Source organism: Psittacula echo, assembly GCF_963264785.1.
Source record: "Psittacula echo genome assembly, chromosome: 6".
Taxonomy (NCBI): Eukaryota; Metazoa; Chordata; class Aves; order Psittaciformes; family Psittacidae; genus Psittacula; species Psittacula echo.
The window spans coordinates 41,939,840-41,967,399 of NC_137743.1; the positions used below are offsets into that span (position 1 = coordinate 41,939,840).

The window sequence follows — 27,560 nt, forward strand, 5'->3', positions numbered from 1 at the left end:
TATAATTTAAAATACAGCTGGAAAAATAAATAGAATTAGAGAAAGACAGAAAAATCTAAGAAAACTGATGAATTTTAATAACTACAAAAATATTAATTATAAAATTAATTATAAAAGCAACTGAAATTATACCTCAATAATATCTTGATTTTACAGTTAAATTCATAAATTTCCTGTGAAAGTCTGAGACCTTATCCTACCACCCCAAAACACAGTCAATTTCTTACAATGAATTTTACTTATAAAATCATTTCGCAAAAATTTTTTATAAAAGAGCAAGAAAACCTTCAATATCATCCACTGAACTGTATTGAATTTAAGCCTCTTTTGCAGATTTCAGTTGAAATGGCAGTCAGAATACCATCCTCTTTATACAGAATCACAGAATGGTTTGGGTTGAAAGTGACCTTAAAGCTCATCCAGTTCCAACCCCCTGCCACAGGCAGGAACACCTTCCACTAGTCCAGGTTGCTCAAAGCCCCATCCCACCTGGCCTTGAACACTGCCAGGGATGGGGCAGCCACAGCTTCTCTGGGCAACCTGTGCCAGCGCCTCACCACCCTCACAGGGAGGAAACTCTTCATATGAGCTAATCTGAATCTCCTCTCTGTCAGTTTGAAGTCATTCCCCATTGTTCTCTCCCTACCTACCCTTGTAAAAAGCCCTTTTCCAGCTTTCTTGTCAGCCTCTGTAGAGACTGGAAGCTGCTCTAAGGTCTCCTCACAGCCTTTTCTTCTCCAGGCTGAACAACCACAGCTCTCCCAGCCTGTCTCCATAGGAACACTCTTAGAATGCTTTTTTTTTTTTTTTTTTCCTTTTTGAACACTTAATATTTATGAAATAAAACTCTCTCTTTTGCAACTATTCCCTTTCTGTATTTCAAATTGCCTGAAGTTTTTCTCATAAACCCTAATTAGGGGCCAGTGGATACTTCTGAAATTCCATATTTAAATATATAGGGAAAAATCTGATCTGCAGTCCAACAGAACAAATGCAGCATTGGTATTTAAGATTTAATGTCATTTTAGCCATTCTCAGGTTTGCAAGTACTTGATGTACCCTGACAGATTACAGGCTAGGTAGAGACTGGGAATTTCTTTTACACTGATCACAGGCATTTTACATGATCTTCATGCTGCTGTAGAACATTCACCAGAAAAGCAGTTGCAGTATAAGGTTAGCAGCCCTTTTTAAGGATCTAAGATGTAACATACTTAAATGAAACATATGACTGCTGGCCTCAAACAGCTGCTCTTCCATCTGCGCATAGGCAGTTCTATACAGACATTACACATAGGCCAGAGACAAGCGGAAAGTTTGCACAACCAAATTATTTACACAAAAAATTGACATTGCTGCTTGGTTAGATCAGCACAGGCTCACCAATCCTCTTCCCTTCCTTGTGGTTTCAGAGCCACCTGCCACTATAATCACAGTGTGAGTAAAGACAAATAAGCAGAACAAGCTGTAACAGAAAGAAAAGCAGCAGCTAAGTTTCTCATAACTTAAGCAGCAAACCATCACTTAACATGGGCTGCCCCTCCCTGCACTGTGTCCAGTGCTGGGGGAGAAATCAGAGCATCTCACAATCACATGTTCCAACTGAAACAACTTATGCATTATCCATACCAGCCAAAACTTCATCACATCTCACTCTGAAAATTCTATCATAGAAGATGACTGCAGACACATAATTTAGAAGTTCTGCCTTGTTATTTTATAACTTTAAATCCAGCATGTATCACAGTATCACAGTATGTTAGAGATTGGAAGGGACCTCAAAAGATCATCTAGTCCAATCTCCCTGCCAGAGCAGGAACACCTAGATAAGGTCACACAGGAATGTGTCCAGGCGGGTTTTGAATGTCTCCAGAGAAGGAGACTCCACAACCCCCCTGGGCAGCCTGTTCCAGTGTTCCGTCACCCTCACTGAGAAGTTTCTTCTCAAGTTTAAGTGGAGCCTCTTGTGTTCCAGTTTGTACCCATTACCCCTTGTCCTATCATTGTTTGCCACTGAGAAGAGCCTGGCTCCATCCTCATGACACTCCCCCTTTATATATTTATATACACTAATAAGGTCACTTACTGTGACCTTACTGTGAGAACAGTAACAACATATCAACAAAGAACAAACACTCGGAAACACATGTCAGTGTGAAAAAAAAATTATATATATATATATAATAGTATTGTAACACATTGCACATAATTTTTAAAATTTTTCCTCTGTCTTTTTATAGAGGTTTATGTCTAAAAAGTTCACCAGCAATATATGCAATAGGCCAATTTAAGGTCAAACCAATAGTGATTTAAATTGAGCCCGGTTTTCTCTGAAAGTGCAGGGTTGCAACACCTTTCTCAACTTTTGAACCTGGAATGACAGTCTGAAATATTAGAGATAATTTAAGGATAAATAGAACAAATTAAAATAAGGATAAGACCATGAGTTACCTGGTTGGACCTCATTCCTGAGCAGGAGATTTGACTAGAGACCTCTTGAGTCTCTTCCAATCTTTGCTTTTCTGATTCTTACGAAAAGTGAGTGTTTCTGTGTATTTTGAAGGGAAGAGAAACATCTCTTGAAACTGGCTCTGGGATAATTAGTTGCAATTTTGCTAACTATATGATTTAGCATACTTGAATAAAAAGATAATGCTCTGTCAAGAATGCATATTTCATCTTCAAGATAAATTGCAGAAAAACAATAAAATCAGATGTAAACAGAAACTTCTTCAACTAGAGAAGAAATTGGATACACTCAGTATGCAAATGCAGACACGACCAAGAAGAATGAACTCACAAATAAATCAGAATCAATTTGAAATTAGGCAACTTTTAAAATGTTGGTTCTGGGGACTTGCAGCAATGAGAAATAATGAGTTGATCTCGAGACAAGAAGGCTTTCACAACTTCAGCTTCTTTTCTCCAGGTAACTGTTTCAGTCAGGTGCTTCTTGCAGAATTGTTGATATAACCAAATTCAATGGTTATGCAAACTACCTACTAGGAATACAATAAGCTACAAGAGCTTCTGCTCTTGACCTGTTTGACATGGCATGAAGACATATTTGGACTAAGCAAGGAAAAGATATTTGAGCGCTATAAAAATAGATGAGGAAATTCCAAGTAGTGTAGGACTATTTTCATTCTTTTGCTAAAGCAGCAGTCAGTTCCACCTGCCTGCAAGTCTTTTATTTTGCTCTGCTATAATCTCTTTACTGCTTTTAGTAAGTGCTGTAAATTGTTTCACTTACAACTTAAACAAATTGCTGTAAGTAGGGACAGTTTTGTGTCTGGCTTTTTCCCCTGCAAGGAATATCACTGCTATAGACACCGCTATGGACATGACAGTCCATCAGATTCCAGGGTGTCTACCTGGCCATGTTGTAGTCCCATCAGTAAACATCTACTCTCAGCAGGATATGTTACACAGAAATATGTCAGGTAAATACAGATAAGGTGGCAAAATCTAAAGAGAAAACATGCTAACATATAAAAAGATTTTGTTTTCTTCCTTCTTTTCCACTAGTTTCCTGTAGTGTGACATGTACTAATATCACTAAAGCCATCATATGCCTCATAAAAATACTCTCTTTGGAACAGTTTAGCCTTGTTTTCTAAACTTCTAACTGGAATATTATAAGAGAACAGCTTTTAGTGCTTCTTCTTGCAAATATGCTGGCATGACTAGTCCAGTAAAAGAGACTATTTACTGAGCAGCACTTAAAAGACAAAGCAATAAGAAACTATGACATTCTCCGACTTACTTTTTCCACGCAGTCTTAACGAATAGACCACAGGTGAGTTGGATTCAAAACATATCAGATTTCAGTATAAAAAATACTCAGAAAAAGAGGTAAAGTTCTAATAAAACCTCTTGGATTTTTGTCATATCATTTAAATAAAAAGGTCAACACAAATACATGTGACATAGCTTGATTTTCTAAAAGCATTACATTCACTATAGTGGATTTCTGATCTTACATTAAGTTGAAGTTTAGGGTTATTCACGAAAACCATTTCCCAAGTTGTCACCACCGAAGTACTTAGAATAACGTTACAGACTTTCGATATCCTGATATGGTTAATATTACCATTGGGCTTCAGGCCCACTGTTAAGGTCCTTGTGCTGCAAAGTGCAATGCGCTCTCTTGCAGACAATACCCTGTAAGGCTCATTTGCTGCATTGCAGCATACTTAACTGCAGCATGGGAAGCTTTCAGAGTCCTTGCCACATGCTAAAAAGCACAAAGCTGTACGAGTTAGAAACCCAGTAGTGCCTCTGCACTTATTTTCTGTGATGCAGCGACAGTCACATACACTTATTTGTGTATGTGACTGTTTTTTTTATAGACATGTAACAAAGTACATTTGATGTGTAAGAGCAAGCAGCTTTAAAGCTAAGGTGGATAATAGCAAGACTCAACTAACCATTTGCTCACCTCTATGCTAATTCCTAATACGTTACAAGACTACAAGGTACTGAGATAAATTAAAGATTTTAAAAGCAATTGTATATTAATGTATGCAAAAACATATAAAAGATTCTCATACTTTTTCTTTCTCCTGAGCTCTACGAATAATTTCCTGTTCTTTCTGTAGCCTTTCTTTCTCATCTTTCTCTTCTTTTCTTCTAGCAGCTATAGCAGCTTCTAGTTTAGCAGCCTGTTCCTGCTGTGCTTGCCAGTGTATAACCTGAAAGAAATAGTTGAAAAGACAGTCCTGCATCAGACTTGTGCAATACAGTGAACCTGCCAAACTGAGAGAGGGAAGAAAACCCATGTAACCCATTTACAAACTAAGATTTATAATCTTACCAGCAATATATAATCACTCAGTAAGCACCAGTGTTCTGCATGCTAATGTACAATTTGCAACTGACTGGCATACTATGCAACAAAATCACATATGAAAAGATTTTTGGCAAAATTACCAAAACCATCTCAGTAACATCAGATCTCAAACTCCCCTTCAATGCTTAGACTTCCAGTGACATATAAATTTCTTAATGAACCTATGAACGAATGGAGACCGGGGCTAAAAGGCCAGAGCCTGCTCACACCTTTTAACTTGGGCAGTTCTGAAACAGCACTTCACTTTTAATCAACTCTGGAAATCAACAGACTCCAGCAACAAAGATTTCATCTTTTGTCAGCTTTCAAACTGTGCAAAATTATTCCAGGATCCCTGCCAGCTGTGAAGGGTTGTGACCAGTGCCTGTAGTGGTCCCGTATACCAAACTTCCCACTTATCTGTGGGAAGACAGACATCAGCCGCAGCTCAGCTGCCCCGTGGCTGCTGAGACTGCTGTTTCAGCACATGTGGAAGCATGGCAGGTACCAGCTCCACCACACCCTCATTACAGGGCCTGCCACCCCACTTAACAAAACATGTTGGGGATGGGATGGATTGCTCAGCTCATTATGCCAGAAATCCATTTTTGACATATTCCTGATACACTTTATTGGTTAAACAAGACAACACATCCTCAGTAATTGATAATAGTTAGAGACTGGTTTTCAGTGATCTCGAGCACACTGTTCTCAGTTAGCGTGGAGCCCTGATTTACCTTGGTGCTGTCAAGAACAGTTGTACACCCATCTGTTTCACACTGGTTTCAACAGGATTAACAGTGTCTGCTTTTTGTTGGCTTGCCAGCTCTTTTTACAATGGATTTGTCAAGTGTAACAGTACTCTGCGTTCCCCGAAGGAACAAGCATTTCAGCCATTTTTCATCTGGTTTTCTATACTACAGTAGGTACTAAGATATTAATATATATTTTACCACCTTTACTGCATTTCACTAGCTATGCGGACATACTCTATTAATTCTTCTGTTCTGTGCTTCTGAAAAAATTGCTCAGGGGTCCAGTGCTGTCTGGGGTCTGAGGTTCTCAGTGATTTGTATCTTTAGTTTTCCCCTGTTTTAATAACAACTATTGAGTTTGGAGGTGCTTCAAATAACTTTCATTTACGCTGTTACTCTCTCAGAGTACATACAATTCTTCCCAGATTCAACTCCAACCCCAAAGTTAAGTATTATGATTCAACTGAGCATTAAACTCTTTTTTTACCTCTCTCCTTCCATTTTTGTCAGTAATTCTCAGTGGGGGCCTGTTCATAACTCTGTTTCACCTTCTGAAATCTCCTGTCTTTCCTTTCAGCGGGGGAATGGGGGAGGAAGCTAGGTAACAGCCATCTTCCCCAATTAGATGTTTTACAGGAAGAGAGCAAGTAAAAAATTATCTTTGCAACTAGGAAAATGTAAGCAGCCAGCACAAAAAAGGCACGAGATCCTGAAACCCCAAACCTCTCTATTTCCCTCCCTCTCCACGCTATTTGGACAATGCTACTCATTACTTTATAGGACAGTGGGGTAGAACAGGGATAACTCTGTGCCAGCAAGTATTAATGGCACTGAATGAATCTCAAAAAATGTAGTGGGATGGTTTGCAAGGAGGGAACAAATGTGTGCACGTGGAAACCAGAGCTGGACATGGATGCCTGAAAATATGCAAGAGGGATCATTTAGGATACATACATGCAAACCACCTGTCCATATGTCTGAGTGTGTAGTAATGTAATGGCAGACAGCATAGAAAACCCTATTTTTCTTTCTGGTATTCTTACAAAATTATTTCAAATGGGAATTCAAACTTGCACCATATGAAAGGAAAAATTACAAATCTTATTGCAGTGTTCCTTAGGACAGATATGCTACTCTTCACTTATGATCTTCTCAGAATTTTGGAAATGTTCCCTAAATTGGAACTTACATATATAATAATAATGATAGTAATAAAATTGTTAATGAAAGATTTATTTCGTAGAGCTTCTTTGACAGTGGTAAAACTATCCTTTAATTCCTAAGAAGAAAAAACACCCTCCCAAATCCTTTAACGTGACAGTCATAGGTATGTTGAGTTTCTGTAAGAACTAGGGAGCAGACTGGGCACTTGTGGGACACCCAAGATCAGGGTGAGATCTCCAAGAACAGATCACCTGTTCTCCCCCACCCCCCTATTTTCTGTTAACTAGAAGAGACGTATTAGCATAAATAATCCTTAGACATAAGTAGTGTAATATAAATAGCTCTAAGCATCTGCACTGAATCTTTTTCTTTTTTTTTTTTTTTTTCTTTTTTTTTTTTTTTCTCCAGAAAAAGAAAACTAAAAATGACCGGTCCCACTTGAATATATGCTGCATATGAATAATTTACCTTAGTTTTTCCTAAGTAGTAGGTTTTCACTTCCTCCCACCCCCTCAGTAATATCCTGCTTTTGGTCATCCCAAACATAATGAATTCAAGCAGTATGTGCAAATAAGTACTTTCCAAATTTTATTTAATGACTTGATTAATCCGGACTGCTATATCATAGCATAAATACCTTGAGCCCTCTCACTCAGGTTTTGGGAGATCCACATTCAATTCTTTATTCTGTAAAAGGGAATATGAAGCCATGTTTATGGTTAAAATTATTCCAGGTTGAAGAAAACAGAATCAGAGCAACTGAGGTTGGAAAGGACCTATCAAGGCCATCCAGGCCACTCACCCTGCTCAAGCAAGGTCAGATGCAACTGATTACCTAGGACCATGTTGAATCACAGTTTAAGTATCTCCAAATGGTGGAGGCTCTACAACCTCTCTGGCCAATATGTTCTGGTGTTACCCACCCTCTCAGTAAAGAAATGATGAATGGAATGGAATTTCAAATGTGTCAGTTTGTGCCTGCTGCCTCTTTCCTGTCACTGGGCACCTCTGGAAAGAGCCTGGCCCCATCCTCCTTGCACCCTCTCCTCTAGGTATTTATACACATAGGTGAGATCCCCCTATTCTCCAGCCTGAACAGTCCCAGCTCTCTCCACGTTTCCTCATAGGAGAAGTGACCTTCATCTTAAAGGTCCTTTGCTGGACTTGTTCCAGTAATAAAGAAATAATGAAACACTTTTTGAGGCAGGGACCTGTACCCACCTGTCCTCAAAATTAAAAATAACATCTTTATTTCTAGACTGGCTTGAGCCAGGGTCTTCTCATTCCCTGACACAGTAGCTGTTCCATTTGAAAATCACCAAAAGGCAGAAGGGTGTCTATCTCCATACATGGTCTAGTGTCCAGACATTCACTTCGGAACATCTTCTCTGCTGCCCACTGTCTTTACTGTCAAAGAATTACTCTGGTGTAGAGGAACATATTTTCTCTATAGTTCATCATTCTCCCATGCCAGTTCCCCTATCAGTTCTGGGAAAGAAGTCTTCTCCTATAATGCGAGATCTTATTTCCTTAAGTTTGTTCATAAGTTAAAAACACAAAGTTGACAAGTAGATGCTGTAAGACTTAAGCAAGTCTCAAGAAAAAGAATCAGACAGCTATATTTTCAGGCATAACAGAAATGCATTTTCTTGAGAAACATGCAAAGCAAGGATTCTTGTGATGTAGTTCAGCATAGGGGCACTACCAAAAAGGCAGGAAAATAAAGCAGGTAAGATGATCTAACAGGCTTTCTTGGGAGAGCTGGCTAAACTCTTCCAAGTTCTGAACAGAGACACTGAAGGTGTGGAACAGCCAAGTATAAGGAACAAGATGTATTTAGACCTTTGTTTCAGGGTTTTCTATAGTTCTGACACTGATAACAAATTCAGCGCTAGACAGGATCTAAACAGCTTGCTTAGCTCAACAGGAATGAACATGGATGAAGGAGGACTTCAGAAAAAAGTTGCTACAGAGCAGAGGTTTATTAGATGGACCCTACAGAGGAACCCAGTGGGTTTGGGCCTGTCTCATGCAGCAGGAATGACAAACTGACTGGTTCTAAGCCATACAAGAATAAGAAGTCCATCAAGTGGACTAAGAAATCTATGGCAGCTCCACATCCTAAAGCAAGCAAGTTCTGAGGGAAGTGTCAGCAGAGGGGTGTGTATCACTTGTAGAAAACAGCCAGTTACAATTTCAAACCATCCACTGAAACAGAAAGATGTAACAATAATAGAACACGGGTTACATGAGATGACCATACTAGCAGCTAAGAGACAACTAGAGTCAATGTATCAATTTTTATAAGATCCTATTTTCTGGAGCTTTGCTGTAATACCTGAGTGAACTCACACACACACGTGAAAGTCGTAACACAAGGTCTTTGTCTAAATAGAGATTTTTATTTAGCAAGTTTGACAGCAGCCTGCAGGTGCATTTTAGGAGTTTAAGAATCTAAAACAAAATGGTAAATTGTTTCAGTTACCCTTCACTTGCTACACTAATAAACTTAAAAGGAATGTTTTGAAAATAAATGTGGAACATCATTTAATCATTTCTACCTCACTTTTGAAACAGACTGAAGCAAAAACTTATACATGAAGCTTTAAAATTTAACAGCCAACAAAAAAATCAATGAATCTGCTGAAAGCCTGGCTCTGATTGGAGCTAGGCTGAACTACAGAAACATATGAAGGAACTTTAAACTTCTGTAATAACATCAATGAGATTTTCTTGGCTGGGCTGAAATGAGGTAACAGTTAAACTATGTGACAAAAGAATTGCTTTTTTTAAGCTTGCATTTTCCTACATCCTGCTTCACATTCCTTTCAAACTCTCTTCAATAATGATATATATGCAGTAAGCGGGCTCATTCCATGCAGCTTGTTTTCTCCAACTCTGAGAACCCTCTTGATCCTTTACTGGTCTTCTCTAGATATTAATTTACCTATTAATGAGGGATCTTTTTTAGTTGTTTGATTGCAATCATTAGAAAGCATAGTGTGCCCACTAAATTGGTTTCAATAAAAGTTGCAGTTAACTGATTCTTCAGGGGAACTACCGACTGGTAGTGGACATTGAGAATAGGATTGGTCCAGCAGTAAGTGTCAAGACGATAACTGACTGAAGGAAAGCCAATAACAACATAGCAGTAAGCAGATACAGATACTAATCTAGTCTAAAATCATCTCAAACCTCCTTAATCATTTATTTTGATCAGCAGTTGTTTGCATGGCAAGTGTAACACACCAATCTGCTTTCTATTTTTATCTAGTTAGGTTTTTTGAATGCACAAGCCTATTGCTAATCAAGAAAATGGGTTATAAGAATATCAAGGAAAGTTTAATTGTACTATACTTTCCCACAATACCCATTTATTCTTTCCTGTAGGCAGCATATGAAGGTAGTTTACATTATCCCTGCGCCTCCTTCATTTATCTAATCCATGCCTTTTCATTAAGGCAAAAGAGGAGTCACTTCCTTTAAAAAATTATTCATAATTGCAACAAAAAGGAAAAACTTGTGAAAACCAGAAAAGCACTATTTGCAAAATATTTATAAAATGTGATTCAGTAGGCTGGCATTATGCCATGTCTTCCCCACATGAAGAGTTAAAGTCATATAGAATAAAATGTTTTTTGTGGAGCTGAGCTGAATTAATGTATTTTATTATGTCAGAAATACCAAAAAGTAGTAATTCAATACCTGATTCAAAGGCCAATATATTTCACTTTTAAGCCACATTCTCTGTGTTAAACAGTAGTTTTTGTCCCACAGCCTCAACTCATTTTGTGGGCCAGCCTGTCTGCGAAGGGAAACTTCTCATGGAGCACTTCCCACAGAAAATGGCAGTGGCAAGAATGGAAAGGTTCCTAAACCAGTCCCCTGCTCATGTTGTCAGAGGTTCAAAGAACAGGAGCTAGACTATCTTCACTCATAATAACAAAGGGTATAGTGGACTGCCTTTAGAGAAACTCAGCCTGCATCTCTATTTGCCTTGCAAACTACGCTTTGTTGTGAGTCTGTACAACACATGGTACTCTGGGAAACCAGTCCTATCTGAGAGCCTCTGGGTGCTGCTGCAAAACAACCACCACCACTAGGGCAGACAGGGAAATGGAGCACAATAATGGAGGGATCACATGGCACATATTTCCATACTTCTATACTTTGCTGTTTAAAGCTGACTACCTGATGCTGAATTTCCAGCATTCATTATTTCAGCTTTTCAAGAAAACCCACTGTATTCATCAGCTTTTTCCTCCAGAGGCAGGGTCATGCAGATCAGAAGAGCAATAACAATAAAAAAACCCCTGAACCATAATTCTGACTCAGTAAGGCAGTAGTCTGAGTCCACAGAATGCACAAAAAACCTGATGTGTTCTTGATTGCATTCTTTCATTCCTGGGAGTGCAAAATCAGAAGGGTAGAGTTTACTGTGTCAACACTAAATGTTCTGTTTAAATATTAAAAAAATCCTAGTAGTTAAACTAATATTGAAAACACACTGAAACCTGGATCCTCAATTGCCTGTTTCACAAAGAAGCTTACAAACAAGTGCTGCCAACATTAAGTTTTGAAAGTTTTTAATTACAACTGGCATTTCAAGTACATTTCACAGTTCATGTATTATTAGAGGAGCTTTTGCCAAGTGAATTATGAAATTGCTGTGCTAAACAGAATGTGTACATACCTATTTTCTGATCATTATTTCAATATTGCATATTACAATAATGTAAAGTACACTGCAAACTAATTAAAGTAATAAATGAATTCTTTCACTCTAACATCTGAATAGTAATAACATATTTACCATGTATTTCATGCTACAGATACATGATGACAATGCAAGTTTTGAGATACTTTCCTTGGGAAAACCCAATAAATCAGCACATCAGCACTAAGCAAGGTTTTCTCTTTAAGCAACACTGACTTACATTATAAGCAGATCTTGAAGCTGCCTAGGGTGACAGAAGAGAGTTGGCATCAAGCTCCTTCTAGCAGCTGAAATGTACAGCTAGGAAAATAGGAGCATGGGGCAACTGATTGGTGTAGAGAAGGTCATGCATGGAGTAAAAATGGCCTTTGAAAACTGAGGCAAAAGTACACTACAAACCACAAGGACATAAAATGACCAGGAGGAACAGTGTCCGAGAATGACTACACAGAGCTCCAGATCAGTATTCTTGCAGGCTACACTGTTCTACACAGACAAAATAAGCTGCTAGAATTCAAATTCTAAGCAATAATTCTCAATAATTATGTGATAAAGTCAGTACTGTTTGTCATAACTAAAGGCATAAAAAGAAAATCCTATGATATCCCCACCACTATCTCTCTAGCTCACTCTTTCACAACCTTAAAAAAATGACTCAATCCCAACACACTTTCAGAATCTCCTAGATCTTTCCTAATCTCTGAAACATTTCTGCACACCTTTCCCTATTTTTATTATGGTTTGCACTTTTTTTCCCCACTTTTCAAAACATTCACAAGTCATTCTAAGGATGCCTGGGAAAAATATTCAGAGGGTCTCTTCAAGAAAAATACTTTCACAAATGAAGATGCTACATAGCAAAAGTACTACCACAAAATTTGAATGAGTAAGTTGAGGAAATATGCAAGAGAATGCTATTCCAGCACTGGTAAAAGAACCAGCATTTTTGTGATGGATTCATCATGTGACTGAAGGCAAGAGCAGCTGCAGCGATCAGGGTTGCATGGTCAGAAATTTTGGAATGTGATTAGAAGATGATTATAGATTCAAATACTATTAAAAGGAATTATATATATATATATAAAAAAAATAATCCTAAGCATAAAACAAAGAATCAGAGAATGCATCTGCATACATTTGTCCCATATTTCTAACTAGTTTGGCAAAGTGGGTAGGAAATCCCAACAGTAGCCATTAAGTGTTATTTCATATTTCACAGATGGGACAGCACAGACCGCCTGAGCTTTGTGTTATATGGTGCATGTCATTTGCCCCAAAAACTGGTATAAGCAGCAATAAAATTCCTATTGTGTGGAAAAGCTCGATGTTAGGCTACTGAAGGGGCCCTTGAAAACGGAGAACAAGTACAGCAGCTTTTCACCTTGCCCAGATAGCGCCCAAGTAGTCATTCAGAACTACTCTGCTTTGGAAAGGATGAACACCAAATTGCATAGGAATCCACATCTGCTCTCTTTCCATAGGTTTATCACAGTATCACAGTATGCTACAGATTGGAAGGGACCTCAAAAGATCATCTAGTCCAATCCCCCTGCCGGAGCAGGAACACCTAGATAAGGTTACACAGGAATGTGTCCAGGCGGGTTTTGAATGTCTCCAGAGAAGCAGACTCCACAACCGCCTGGGCAGCTTGGGTAGCATGTTTATTCAGGCTAGGGTCCTCTAGGTCACCCAAGGCCTTCCTACAGTTACTGACATTGTGCTCATATGAAGCTCAACAGAAAGACCAAGCTTGGGATCAGAGTCCAAAAGCACAGCAAGAAATGTCCACAGTTCAAGTAACCAGACCAATCCACTTCTATGGCCAGGACTAGCTCCTCTCCTTTCTTACCCTCCTTCCCCAACTTCACTGTGTCACTGCCATCATCTCTGCCCTCTTTCTTGCTGAATACAGAATTGAGAGTTATCCCATTTATGGTAAGCCAGAGATACCTCTTCATTTTTCCAGATGGACAACACAAGGCACAGAGGGTGAAAAATTGCCTCTTAATTGCAAATTTGAATTCAAACCACGTCAACCATGACATTTTTCCTTCACACTTTAAAGACGAGGACTGCAGTCTCAGAACAAGTTGGTGACCCAAGACATTCTGTTTACAGAGAGCAGGCCATTTTAGAGCTATGCATTTCTAGTGTGTCTTTAAATAGAGAATTAAGCAAAACAGATGTAAAATGTGGTTAAGTGACAAAAGGCTATGGGCTACAAGAATTACAGGACTTCGACATCAGCTCTTCAGTAAGGATATTCTGCTCAGATCAGTTCCTAATGGACACATAATCCAATCGATGAAGATGATTTAATAAATTTGGCAAACTACTTATTTCCCCACAAAAGAGAATGTCGTTACTTTATTTTCTAATATAGAACTAGCCAAAGAGCAAGGTCAAACTGAGATCAGTAGAAGATTAACATGGGAAACTCATTAAAAGGTGACTTTCATTACCAGCAGCATAGCCTCTTCATGTGCAATATAGCTTAGTTGTTAATACTTCAGATAAAAGTAGTGCATGCTGATCTATGTCTCTTGCCTGAGCAGCTCCCTTCCATGCTCAGGTATTAAAAAATGTAAGATTTTTAAGAAAAGGGGAAGGAAATGTAGAGGGAAATAGAAAATTAAAGATGTAGTCCTCAACAGAAGAACAAGGATTCATCCAGGTAATTTCTATTAAGGTTAACAAAAGTTAAGGTCATAAATTCCACTTGGGTTAGTAGGATGATAAATACCATAGACTTAAATATTTTATAAATGGAACAGGGCAATAGAAATCATGTTACAAAACTAAAGCAATTTTTAAAAGTCACTAATTATACAGAAATGTCTATTCGGTGACTAACGAAAAGTAGTGCATTTCATTAAAAAAAGTATTTTCAAGCTTACTTGCATTCACCTACAATTTCCCATTACAAACCTTACTTCAACTACTCAAACTTTTATGGCTTTCTGCTAGAGACTAGTAAGAAGGAAATGAATGCATGGTGTAAAACATTTGCATCTCCAGGACAGAATCGCTACAGGTTTTCCCAGACATATGAGCCTTCACAGCATTTGCACAGCAGCCTCAACACTCACAGGAAGCAAAGGCTGGATATGCTCCTTATGGATGGTTTGCATCATGCGTGAAAAGTCTGTAATTTAGGAAACACCAGACCTACTGGTAACATATGCTAATGTGCAGTTGTTTCAACAGCTCTCAGAAGTGCAGAACACACAGGTAGATCTACAATTACACAGTGGGCATTCCCAAGGATTTCTGTTTCCAATTAACAACTTGTTTGCCAAAACTTTGGAAGTCACAGGCAAATTTTGCCCCAACAAAGCTGACATCACCAAGGAAAATAGGAAGTATAGTGAGACCTGCTACTGATGTATAATCCTATCAACTAAAAATAAGAAAAAGCTTGCACTAATCAAACCCACCATGCACTGAAATATAAAATATTAATGTTATTATTGGAAATAAAATAAGAATAGAAAGACTATGCATATATTCCTAAATGGAAATATAATGAGACAGGTGCCTCAGGGTGTGAATAGTAGAGCTTATAAAAAGGAAAAAAATTAAAATGCATACTAATTACAGTTCTCTGGAGTCTCAAATATTAAGAGGCACAGGCAGCTTGTCAAAACAAGGTGAAAAAGCCATCATTTTTTTAAATCAGGAAGTCCTAGAAAATAATTTTTTATAAGCATCTTACACACTGCTTTTCTCTTCTCATGTGTCAGTAACCTTATGAAAGGACATGAATGTTAAAATAGCAATATATCAATTACTAGTTTATCGTGGAAGAAAGTTCAGATTTATAAGGGGTGTTCCATATTAAGCATCACCACCGCTTAGAAATATTTCACAAGAATCATTGCTGTTTCCACGTATTGGTTCCTACACTGGTGGTAGCTGTAGTAGGTGGTAGTGCAGAGCTGTAGTGATTGATGAGTTACTGCCTCCTGCAGCAGGTGAAGCAGCTCGCTGCTCAGACAGCCTGCTGTCTGTTCTGTGATACAACATGCAAAATTCTGCTCGCCATGAGCTCTCTGACAAATACTAAGCATTCAAAATCCATGCTAACACCTGATTCTAAATACAAAACCCAGCACCCTCATGACAGATTATAGGGCAGCAAACACTTTCAACAGCAGGTCCCTCAGCAGTCCAGCAGCAAGACTGATGCTCACTTTCCCTGGGGACAAGACTTAGCTCCAATATCATGGTGAAGAACTCATCTGTATTACTTCTACAAAACATGCAGCACATCCTGAGACCACACAGTTACTACACAAAGTTACTTATGACATCAACAGTTACTGACATCAACAGGTATGCCAACAACAAACCACTGTGATATTAACAGATGGTCGTCTGAAATCTCCAGTAACTTTCAACTCCAAACCCATATTTCTTCTTCTCTAGCCTGGGAATTCTTCTACCCTGAAAACTCCTGAACAGCACCTGGAGTCATGTCCAGACTCCACAGGGTCTTGAATGACACAACAGCAAATGGCACAAGCTAGCAGTATTCTGCTTCTGAAGGCCTTATGCAAGACCTAGAAGTAGTCTAGTAGTAGAGCATTTGGCAGCTGGGTAATTAAGAAATACACAAGTCTGTTTGTTAATATCAGAATATAATCTCATTTTCCTGTGATCAGAAAAACAACGGAAGTTCACATCCCTGGTAGATCTTCATCTAGTGCTCTTGAGTAGCTTGTGCTCCATAGGCTATCTCTAAGAGGCTCCAAGAAGTAATGGAGAAAAGCAAGGCTGCTGGCACTAAGGCTAATTTTGTTACATAAAAAAATTCATACCCACCTATAGAATAATTTTAATTGAAAATCAGAAAGTGGTTAAAAGTAGCTGGTTTGGTCATTAACAGAACTGTAGGTATTTTCTTAAGCTAAAAGTGTTTAAAACTTAAAAAGGGATACAAGAGAAAAGCGTATGAGCATAATCCTCAGTCTAATCTGAAGAGTAAACAGATGCATTGCTTTCTGTTAGGACTAGGACTGGCACCTATAAAACTTGTGATCCAATAGAGGACCAGTTTTACTTCCCCGGAGCTGAAAGCACATCACATCTTTGCTCAGGACAGTGTGTGAGCAGTTTACTTTTCACATCTTATCCTTGAATTTCCTCTCAGTCAACATTATTCAGGAAATCTCTCTGTTCTTGACAACAGAAGTGTCAACATTGTATTAACACATTTAAATATTATGTAGGCTTAAATATTCACACATGCTTAACCTTAAATATGCTGCATTTCTATTTACAACTACTGAATTAAATTTGCTGTCCTTTCGTATGCAGTATTATCTCTTTAGTTCTTTCTGCAGCTGTATGAAGAGCTCCTTTGATCCCTGACTACTTCGTCAAATTTTTGATGCAAATTATTTTTCTTGCCTGAGGTGCCACTTTCCTACCTGAAGACAGAAGGTAATTCTCCTGAGAAAATAAGGTTAGGATGAGCTATCTGCTTGTCCAGCTATCTATCCACAAGTAATTTTGGGGATCAATGGACAATTTCAATGAAACTTGACAGATATGTGCATATCCCAGACTTAAGATCCTACAAGCTTTGATAAACCTAGCAGCTAGGTAAATGAGTGAGACAGGTCTCAGCCTGAGGCACTACGTGCTTCTCCGAAGTTCTGGGGTGCAATGGATTGTTTAAATGAACCTCAGAACTGACAAGTCAGTCCATGGTCTCCTCCCATTTAGTCTGTCCCTGCAGCCCCCTGTTACCAAAACCCTGCTACTTATGCCATTATCAGAAGAATGAAAAGAAACACACATAATAGAGTTACCATGGTTTAACCAACTGCCCCGTTACCTTCACTGGAGTGGTGTGGCTCTTTGTGCACTCCTTGTCCTCCCCAGATCTGTTACAGTCAATCAACAAAGAAAGCATTTTCCATTTTGTATGTTGTCTTATATAGCATAAGTTATAATCATAATGCTAGAGCAAACCATGAAGGTAGTTTAAACTATGACACTTCCCATGCAATTGACACAGTGCAGGACACCCACTCCTGTGGCCCAGGTGGGAAACCAATAGCTCCATTGACCTGCAGTCACTTGCACATTGCTTCACACAACCATCAAACTTAGCATGTTGTGTGCAACTACAACATAACAATTTCAGTGGAAGCAGAATGAATGTGTGGTGATAAATTATACTGCAAACATAATTTATGAAACACGCAATAGCTGAAGCCTGAACTTCTATTTCTCTTGGATTAGTATTTACTAAACCCCTCTGAAATACACTGTAAGAATGTGGTTAACATAATGAGTATCAGATTATTTGTCTTTGTATTCTGTTAATGACTTTTCCTTAATTAGCAAAAAGACCAATTATTTTTTCATTTCTAGCTTAAAATTTAGAGAATGCTTGCTTTCTACATACTCCATAAATTGGTTTATCAACTACTTCTGTTGTGTGTGTACTGAGAGACAGTGCAGTTATAAAAAATACTTCTGCTTTTTTATTGTGGCCTTACAGTTGCATCACCATAACAAAGAGCAAATGTAACCCCTTAAATCTCTGGTGTATTCAGGCAAAATACTAGGTAATACATTGTGAGAAGATTTCAGTAGAGCAGTTGATAGATTCAGAAATAACAATATCATGTGACAGAACGTGGTATAGGGAAACAGGGGTGAGAAAAAGAAGGGTGAAAGGGAAGGCAAGGAAAATTTGCAGGGACAATCTTTGCATGTGCTTCCAGCTTACTGCATATGCGTTTTATCTGACTCCAGAGCCATGAAATTCATCAATGCTATACTGACCTCAAACTAATAAATCCAGGTTTATCAGCTGTGGATTAACAACATACTACAGAGCCAGAGTGGGCTCGTCTTTGGCAAATTTGAAAATTTTAGATATTTTCTCACATCCACTTTTGAGACATACTACAGCACCCCACAACTCCTAGGTTTACCACGTATTTCCTGAATGAGTATCTGTATTTAAAACTGACATCATTAAAACTTCCTTGTATTTCTCATATCCAACAAAGGAATGGGTCACCTCAGTGGTGAATAAACAATGCTTCTGAAAACGAAAACTTTTCTTTTAAATATCCCACTACTTAAATAAATTAAAAAAAAAAAAATCCTGCAAAATGACGAGATTATGGCCAAAGAACTAGGTTTGATGCTCATCCAGACTTTTCAATTATTTTACATTCAGTTGTAATATTTCAATATTGATCTCTCCTATGGCAGTCAAATAATTCCAGTCAATGACCTGACCACACGCTCAATAGGGAGATACAACATTTTTCCCGAGTTTACTGACACATCTTTTCTTCTTATCATGCAGGAAGGGAGAAGAAGGCAATATGCAACAGGCTTTATCTGATTTTGCAATATCCCAGTTAATTCCATCTAACTTTTTTCCTTTTGAAATTAATTTATCTTTGTTTCTGCCAGGATAAGGAATGCAAGAGTTGCTCTCCAGAAATTCACAGTGTGTGCAAGGGATTTTAGCTCTGGAGTGGAAATTAATCCTGGAACACAAAAAGAGAAAGAGGAAAAATTTAAAGGCACGGCAGGCACATAGCTTTATGCTAAGGAAGGAGCAGCCCACCCTATGCATCAAACACAGAAGATTCAGCTGTCCTTTTGCCTACTGGTGTAGGTTTTCTCGAGTGTTTTTTTTTTTTTTTTTTTAAATAGGAAGATAAAAGTACTGGATTATTAGTATTCTAAGATAAATTCAATAAAACAAAATAATGGTTTGAATGCATGCAGGTACCCTGACTATATTTCTGAATGTATTGCAGCAAGTACTTCAATCCTTCAACCACCAACTGTGAAGTAGCACCCTTCTGGCCCTTTTAAAAAAATCACGCTCTCAACTTCACTCCTTAACTACCTTGTGACATAGAAGAATTTGCTTCAGTATGTTGTTGAGAAAGAGGAATTTTACACAGAAAGAGAAACTTTTTACACAGCAACTACTACAGAATCCTGAAAGTGGTTAAATCCACGAAGAATAAAGCATACCAAATATAAGTGATTCTCGATCAGTCATTGAAAGTGTAACACTCTCCGTTTTTCTTCAGGGATGTTAAAAATATATATCTAGAAGAAACATTTCCTCTTTAAGAATGTACAGTATATCCTCACTAGTGTTACCCATTTCACACTTTATTTCAGTCAGAAGATTACCATATGGCACTCATGATTTATTTCACCTGAGTGTCTTGAGATTTTCCGAATTCCTCCTTAGAGACTTCGATTTCTGTTAAGGACACACACTGATCTTGTGAGAGATAGAACATGGAAGAAGAATTTGAAAGCCCTTTCTGCAAGTAAAAAAGAGCTGTAAATACTAATTTAACTTCTCTGCTGCTTTACTTTTTAATTGTTATCACCCCTTGTCAGTCACAAGGCCTGGTGGCATAGCTGCTTCTAGTGCATTTGAAACAGCTTTAATAAATGTCTTATTTAGTCTGTTTGCTGTGTTGTTGGTTTACTGTCCGCAGATGAAAAGAACTATATAAAAGTTAGGTGATATCATGTGGTTATTGCAGTAATAAAAAAAATGCATAGCCTGTTACATATGAATATTTTCTCTTTTGCACTGCTCAATCTATACTATAATTAGAAACAAACTGATTTTCACACACAAAGAAAGAAGAACTCATTTGAAAAAGCCCACAAACTCAAGCATAGAAATTTACAGAAAGATATCCCTTTTAAACCATTTTAAAGTAAAACAAGTTAAATGGTTTACTGGCTGAAGTATGAGTTCTCAAATGCATATACCCATCAAATCCAAACAAAACCCATGCATACATTCAGAATAATTTCTTTGAAAACCAGCTAGTTCCTTGCCAAATTTCAACTTCCATCCTCTAGCCCCTTCAGATGTGGAGCCGATAAAAACAAGGTCACAGTGATATCTTTCTTTAAAGAAAAAATTGACCTTTTTCATTCCTCTTTTCTGGGAAACAGGTGAATTGTTTTTGTTCAATTGTTCAACATTTTAACAAGGCCACCTTTGAAAGCAACTCTTGAAAAGCGAAGGCCTAACAGGTTTAAGTTTCAAACAGTTCCAGGTTACAGGAAACAGGAAGTCAGAATCCAAAGAACTTTCAGACAATGTTCAGTGCATCAGTAGGTATCTTAAGCTGCATGGAGGCAATGTTAAAGTACTCCAAACACTTGCTTGTTACTTTTTGTAAGGAAGTGGGGGGAAAAGACCAACTCAGAAATTCACAGTTCTGGAATAAATGGCCCTTCCATCTCTAATTGTGCAGACAAGAGACACATAGCAATTCCAGAAAGGGAGACCTACATAAAACAAACCAAACCCAAAACCACACCAGCTGTGGAGAACCCCTCCTCACTCCACCAGGCCCCAGGGAAGCCTGCTAAAGGAGTTAAAATGGGGTACTCCCCACTTAGTCAAGCTCAGACAGTTTCTAACCCTGAAGTGTTTAGATTCAAACCTTTCTATGACAGACGGCTTCAGGAACAGGAGACAGAAGGGTTTTTTGCATTATTACTGTAGTGAAAACCTAGTATCAACGTCAGAAGTCTTCATCACAGTTTTTACTATGTTTTTCTACTTGTAGAAAACCAAAATCAAGTGCTCATTATTTTGCTGAAAAGGATGCAACAGGCATAATGTTGGTAAAGTGAGAGTAACACACTTTCTGTGCAAGTGGAAAATCACAGAGAGCAGTACAAATCTTAACATGCCTTTTGTCCCCAGAAATACGATTCCCCTTACAAATGCCTTAGGCATCAACACCATAACACTTCCCCCTTGTGTCCAGGCTCCTCCCCTTTTATTCTACTCTCTTACAATTAAACCCCCCCCAAAAAAAAACCACCAAAACCAAACAAAACAAAAACAAACAAACAAACAAACCCACCACCACCACCACACCCCTCCCCCCCCAAAAAAAAAAGGACCAAAACACACAGGCATTTTTATCTCTCTTTTTTCACCACCTCTTAACACAGTAAATTGCCTTTCAGAATATTGTGACGCCTCTATAACAAGGGCAAACAAGTTATGGGATCCGTTTGTTCAGGTCTTAGAAAGCATTTTTCAAAATAAACAGAAGGGAAGACTGAAATTCATGATTTCTCTGAAAACAGACTAGCATTAATCTGAAAAACTGATGGTAGTGATGATGAATGCAAGATTTCGCTTTCATTTCTGAGGATTCTAGTGTTAAAAGCAATTACAAACAAATCCTCAAGACAGTATAAATATAAATTCCACTTTGTTGAGGAAGAAACAGAAGCACACAAATATCTTGCAATTTGCTAATGTTTCAAAGGAACCCAAGGAATATGGTGCCAGACCTTTACTCCTGTAGTTTGCTTACAGTCTCTCATATTGCGAGCTGCAGAACAAATCTTGTTCTTCTAATATTGACATACAGTTCAAACTCTTCCATGGTGCTCAAAATCCATCAAACTAAATGTGACTGCAGTTTATACAGAAATTCAAAATCCATCAAACTGAATGTGATCACAGCTTATACAGAGATTATATCCATACTATGAAACTAACAGTAATGGCTAAAGTGGGATGAGTAATTCTTAATCAAAATTCTTAATTAAAAAAAAAAGAAAGACAAACTAAGGTAAAGAGCTAATTGAAACACTAACAAGGATCCTTACTAGTAATGGAACAGAGCATCTTCGGAAGCATTTGCAAGTCAGCTTCACAAACATGCTGGTCTCTGCCAGTAGATTATGGTTTGCTTTTTTCTCCTAACTACTCAAAACAATTCCATCAGGCCAGTAAAAAGAAGATGAAAACTAGCTTCAGTTAGTTTTTCTTCAATTAAACACTGTAACTTCGTTTTGAATTTATGAGTAAGACCAGATTTGTATGTGGTAGATTTGTAACTGAACCTACCTTTGCTTTCAGGTCAGCACAAATCTCCAGTTGCTTTTGTCTGGTGTTAGCCAGCACTACTTCCATCTCATGAGCAGCAGAGGCTTCAGCAGCAGTCGTCACTGCCTTAAGTAAAAAGGCTTTCCTAGTTTGAGCCCAATCTAATATCAAGGCTCTGCGCCGACTCTTAATGAAATGGTAATGATCCCACGCTTTCTTATGAACAACCTAAAAAAGTAAAGCATTTCAGAAAGGTTTAAAAACTATGCATAAATAAAACAATTCTAGACATTTTTGCAAACCTTGACTATAATTGATTTAATCATTAAATAACCAATATTCCTATGGAATCCACAAGTATTCTGTCACATGCCAGTCCCCCAGCGTTGCTAGGTGGTGATACCACTCCAGCCTTTCCCTGCCTGCCTTTACCACATGGCATTTCAATATGCTGCTGTCCCACTGTTCTGTTCTGAACTATGCTTTTGCAATATAAATAAATTAAATTCAACAGTTCTTTCCTGCCCTAAAGTACACAAAATGTAAGTGAGTCCTTTCAATACATCTTCAGAGATTCTGAGCACTTTCAGCAAGGTGAGGCTTTTTGTCACAAATCACAATCTCTAGAGGAACACAAAGCAAGAGTACAAATGCAGTACAGGTGTGAGTTAGCTTCACTTTTTCTTTCCTAACAGGAAATTCAGAAACAGATTTTTAGCTTGCCAAGCAGCATACTGCCACCACCAGTTTCACCACCTAACAAAAATTGCAAGTGTTAAATCTTAAAAACACTTTCTTTAGCCTTATTCAGTGAGGCTCCCAAGGACGTTCAAGCTTCAAGACTTTGATGGAAGTACTAACCAAGGCATTAGAGTCTTCAACCTGCCTTATATCCCCCCAAACATAAGTTACTAGGATGAAGGAGATTCTAGAGACAGTTAGCTGCTCAAGGGCACCATTCCTGGTGCTAATTTCCAAGCTTTTAGCAGGGGATGGAGTTTGCTGACACATCTGGTGCCCATCTCAGAGACATTCCTACCAGCTCACAGCTGGAGGAAGATAAGGTAGATTCTCTTTGATCAAACCTACGTACGCCACCACATCAGCAGTTCACACTGCCATTGCTACCCAAACTTGACTGAGCCTCACTAGCATGCATGTAAAGCTGAGACACTCATAAGCAAGAAACGGGATGGAGTTTGCACTTCTAAAACAGATCTCTGTGATCTGCTACTGGATCAGGTGCTCAGGACTCATTCATTCTTCTACAGACAGAAGGAGGCACAGAAGGCTCCAAGTTTAGTATTCTAATGTAACACAAATGTTTTAAGAACAGATTCTTTGCACTGTTTAAACATTTCTGTATTTTTCACGCTAATATACATACTAAGAGGTATCGATTCAATGCAGAATTATGATTTTTAAATCTAGAATTTTAAAATTTTAAAATGAACATTCAAAGAATTAGGGAGACCCACTAATAATGACTATGCTTAAAATATAACTACAATGTACAAAACACGTAATTATTTAGCCTAGCTCTTGGAGGCAAAAGTTCTGAAATCCACAAGAAATATAATTTTTATGAAACTGTGCTAATTATTAGTATCAGTTCACTGCCATTCCTTTGCATTAGGCACTCCTTAAACACAGGGAAGTAGATGGTCTAAAAATACATGCAGAGATAAAAAAAGACTCCTGCTTTACTTATGACATCCTGAAGAGCTCTGGCCTTGAAACAGGTTTCGCTATTAGCTGCTATGTGCTTATTCACTGTGGAGTGTAAAAGGAATCAGCAATCAATTTGAAAGGCATTATGCATGTAAAAATAGCCTCTCCCTGAGAGCAGGAGATAACTTTTCACTCTTCCTGCTATATATGTGCCACAGATCAATTAAAATAACTATTCCTAGACAGTGCAACAATGCTATACATCCTCATCAAAAAAGAAAAATACCAAGAGAAGCAGAATAGCGTGACATAACTATAAAACTGTACAGCAAAAGCAATGCTAACAAACTAATTCTGTGAATTTGGCTGTAAGTGTATGTGGAAGTATAAAATCTCCACAGTGCTTATTCTGAAGAAGTGATAAGGTATTTTGAAGACAGCGACATCCCTTCTTCACTGTGTAGAATAGAGTTTAAAATAAAGAAATTTTTAAATAAAAAACTTTAATAAACATGTTTAATACAAATGTTTGCTACATGGTTTATGTAAGAATTTATATAATTGATCTACTATTTAAAACAACACTGACCAGATCATGCCTAGATTTGTGAGGAAGGTATCTCTGCAGCACATCGAGACACAATTTCGTCCTCTTTTGAAGATCACCTGGATACTGATTGATAACAGCCTGGAAAATCCACTGATCTTCTTCATTCCATTCAGTGTTGCTACAGAAATGCAAAACAATCAGCCCCAGTAGAATTTAGCATTTGAAAAGGAGGAGTTTGGTTCTAGTTTACCTTTAAAGCCTAACCTTTCAATGGGCTCACAATCCTGAACCTGTAAACTGGATGTTGGATCAAAGCAGAGAAATTTATATTTACTTTTATGAAGGAAAGCAAACCTATATTTCTTTTCTAACGTGACCATTCATTGTGTCATCATTCGACTGAATTGTTCCTTTTCTAACTTGGCTTTTTATTAGGGAATGATACAGTGTTTCTCAACATCAGATTAATGAACAGTCACACCACACATAAAATACAGTGTGAAAAGGAGGAAGATGATCAGTCTCTACCCCTGAGCACTAAATAAAAGATCAGAATGAAGTCAAACTACCTGTGTGCAGCTAAGTGAACTAGCTTAGAAACAAACTTCTGACAGCCACAAACTCATCAGCAAGGTGTAAGATACACATTTTTTAAAAAATAGGAGGTATTAATTTATTTATTTCAGAAAACTCGAGTAGCAAGAAGTAATATAAAATAAAAACAGGGTACCACAGGTTTGGATTTAGTATATTAGATTTTAGCCTCAACCTGAACTCTTGGCCTTGAAGGGATTAACGTCAGGCTTTTATTGTCAGCATTAATGTATGAGCAGCAACACTGAGTCAGACCAAAAGGTCTCTGTGACTAAAAGCCTGGGGAAAATTAAAAGGCAATCATTTGACTACCTCCCACCAAATTCCTAGAGCCTCCAACTGTTTGCAGCTCTCAGACTTCCTGAGCCATCAGTGGTGTCTGGGTATTTAATAGCACTGCATTTGTTAAGATGTTAGAACAACATCCTTATGCAGGCAGAAATACCAGGTATTTAAAAAAAGAGGATTTTTGGTGAGATGCTCATATGTAATTAATATCAAACTAGATTTTATTATACAATCTAGCATCTCTAAAGAGAGAATAGTAAACACAAATACTAAAAAATATTTTATGTAATCGAGTTTAATACAACTTTTCTTTAAAAACCACTGTACAGTAAACCCAAAATATATTATATTGTACAATATTCTGGGACACCGAAGGAGGAAAGAAGAAAATATCCCTAGACCTGTTAGCTTTGAGAAACTGAAAGCTTCACTTGCAGACATATCTCAAGAATGCAAAGATACAATATCCCATTTCAACAAACTGTTTTTGAAATAATATCCTGTCAGGCAAGGGAACCCAATCTCTCAGTGACATACATTTCAGCTTTTCCACTCTCCACTGGCACTTTCTGCTGCTGATTGCTTTGCCATGAAGTTGGCACATATCTGGATAGAGGTCCACTTACCTTCACCTAACTGAAGGCATTTATTTTACGGTTCGCTTCACACAAACTCATAGGCTTTATTTTTACCCTTATAGTAGTAAGAGGAATTTAACTTTCACCAATCTGTCTGGAGACAGCTAGTGATCAGAGGTTCCTTCCTCCCCACTTCAGTTCTTCATCCTGTGACTTTCATGAAACAAAAATGATTCTTAGCTCACTGTAACATGTCAGCACAGAATCATTAATCCAAGATGAGGATGGTGGCAACTAACAATAAGCAAATACAAGGGAATATTAAAATCACTATTCCCTAGTAATGAACACCTTTCTGCTTGTACTCTGTGTATTTTTCTCTATTTTCTTTTTCTCTGAATAAAAGTCTAAAGTTACTCATCTTTTATGCAGACAGCACCACAGTGAAGGTGGCCAGGTAAGGAGAAAACACATCCCACCTCCGTCAATTAGCTCTAAAAATATTATTCCAGCCATTAGTGCTACAAACAGCAGAACAGAAACCTCACAGTAATAACATTTGTACTGTGTACAGAGAGAGTCCAGCCATTAAAGGATTTTTTGCAGAAAGACAGAAAGCTCTAACTCTTGGCTGGCCTTCTGTGGTAGTGCTTTTGAGTAGCTTATCTGGTTAGCAATGGAGTAAAATGAAAGTGACGCATCTAAAATTAACTTTAATAACACTTAAAGTCCACAGGCAGCAGTATTACGTCACAGGACAGAGATCCTACACTGACACTTCAGTCTTTGCCTTTCCACATGAGAGGAAGGTTCACAATCAGCATTTTTTGACAGCTCTAGAGTAATTTATAGAATCACAGAATCACAAAATGTAGCCAATAAAAAACAGAATTCAACAGAAACCTAACTTTTCATGAAAAGAATGCCAGCCAGCCAACTGACAGCCCACCTGAGGCAGTGACTGAGGTGTATGAAGCATTCCTAAGTCGTACCTCATCTTAAAGCCCATTGACTTCCCTATTTACACAAGACTTCAAACACTTGCTGTACGGTGATGTATTGCAGTACAGTGTGGAGTGGCTAAGGGACGGTGGACATTTCGTGACCAATCCAGACGTCTTAGCCTTAGGAGATGGTGGATATGAAGAATACAACTGAACAATGGACATGTGAGCAATCCCAGCTGTTTGGTCTTAGCCAAACTCTGAATTAAGTTGCAAGGCCTGAACTCAAGTTATCCAGGCTGCAAGGCCTAGCCTTAGGTTACTAAAGGACAGTTATGTGCAGTAGAATAAGGAGCTTGGCATTTGCTCAAGGTTAACAAGATGTGGGAGCGGGATGGTGAAACTGCAAGTTATGTGAGAAAGGTAGCGAATGGATAATTTTAGTTAGCTTGTTATCTGCTTCAAAAATGTGTGGACTGCACTTTTGAGCCAATCAGAATCTATATTGGTTGCATCAGCTAGTTCTGTAAACTATAAAAGCTCTTGGTGTGTGTGAATAGATTTGGCAATCGCTTGATCACATTGG

General features: G+C 38.1%; 1 protein-coding gene across 1 annotated transcript in view; it reads right to left on the reverse strand.

Annotated features, from left to right (window-relative positions):
• The window catches only part of CCDC148 (coiled-coil domain containing 148), a gene marked incomplete at both ends in the record, with an annotated part of 77,021 nt that overhangs the window by 13,922 nt on the left and 35,539 nt on the right, over positions 1–27,560 (reverse strand). Inside the window, 3 exons of the mRNA XM_080621997.1 lie at positions 4,554–4,694; positions 22,371–22,577; positions 24,610–24,748. Of these exons, the coding sequence (XP_080478123.1) occupies positions 4,554–4,694; positions 22,371–22,577; positions 24,610–24,748 (487 nt within the window). The remainder of the gene's footprint in view (positions 1–4,553; positions 4,695–22,370; positions 22,578–24,609; positions 24,749–27,560) is intronic.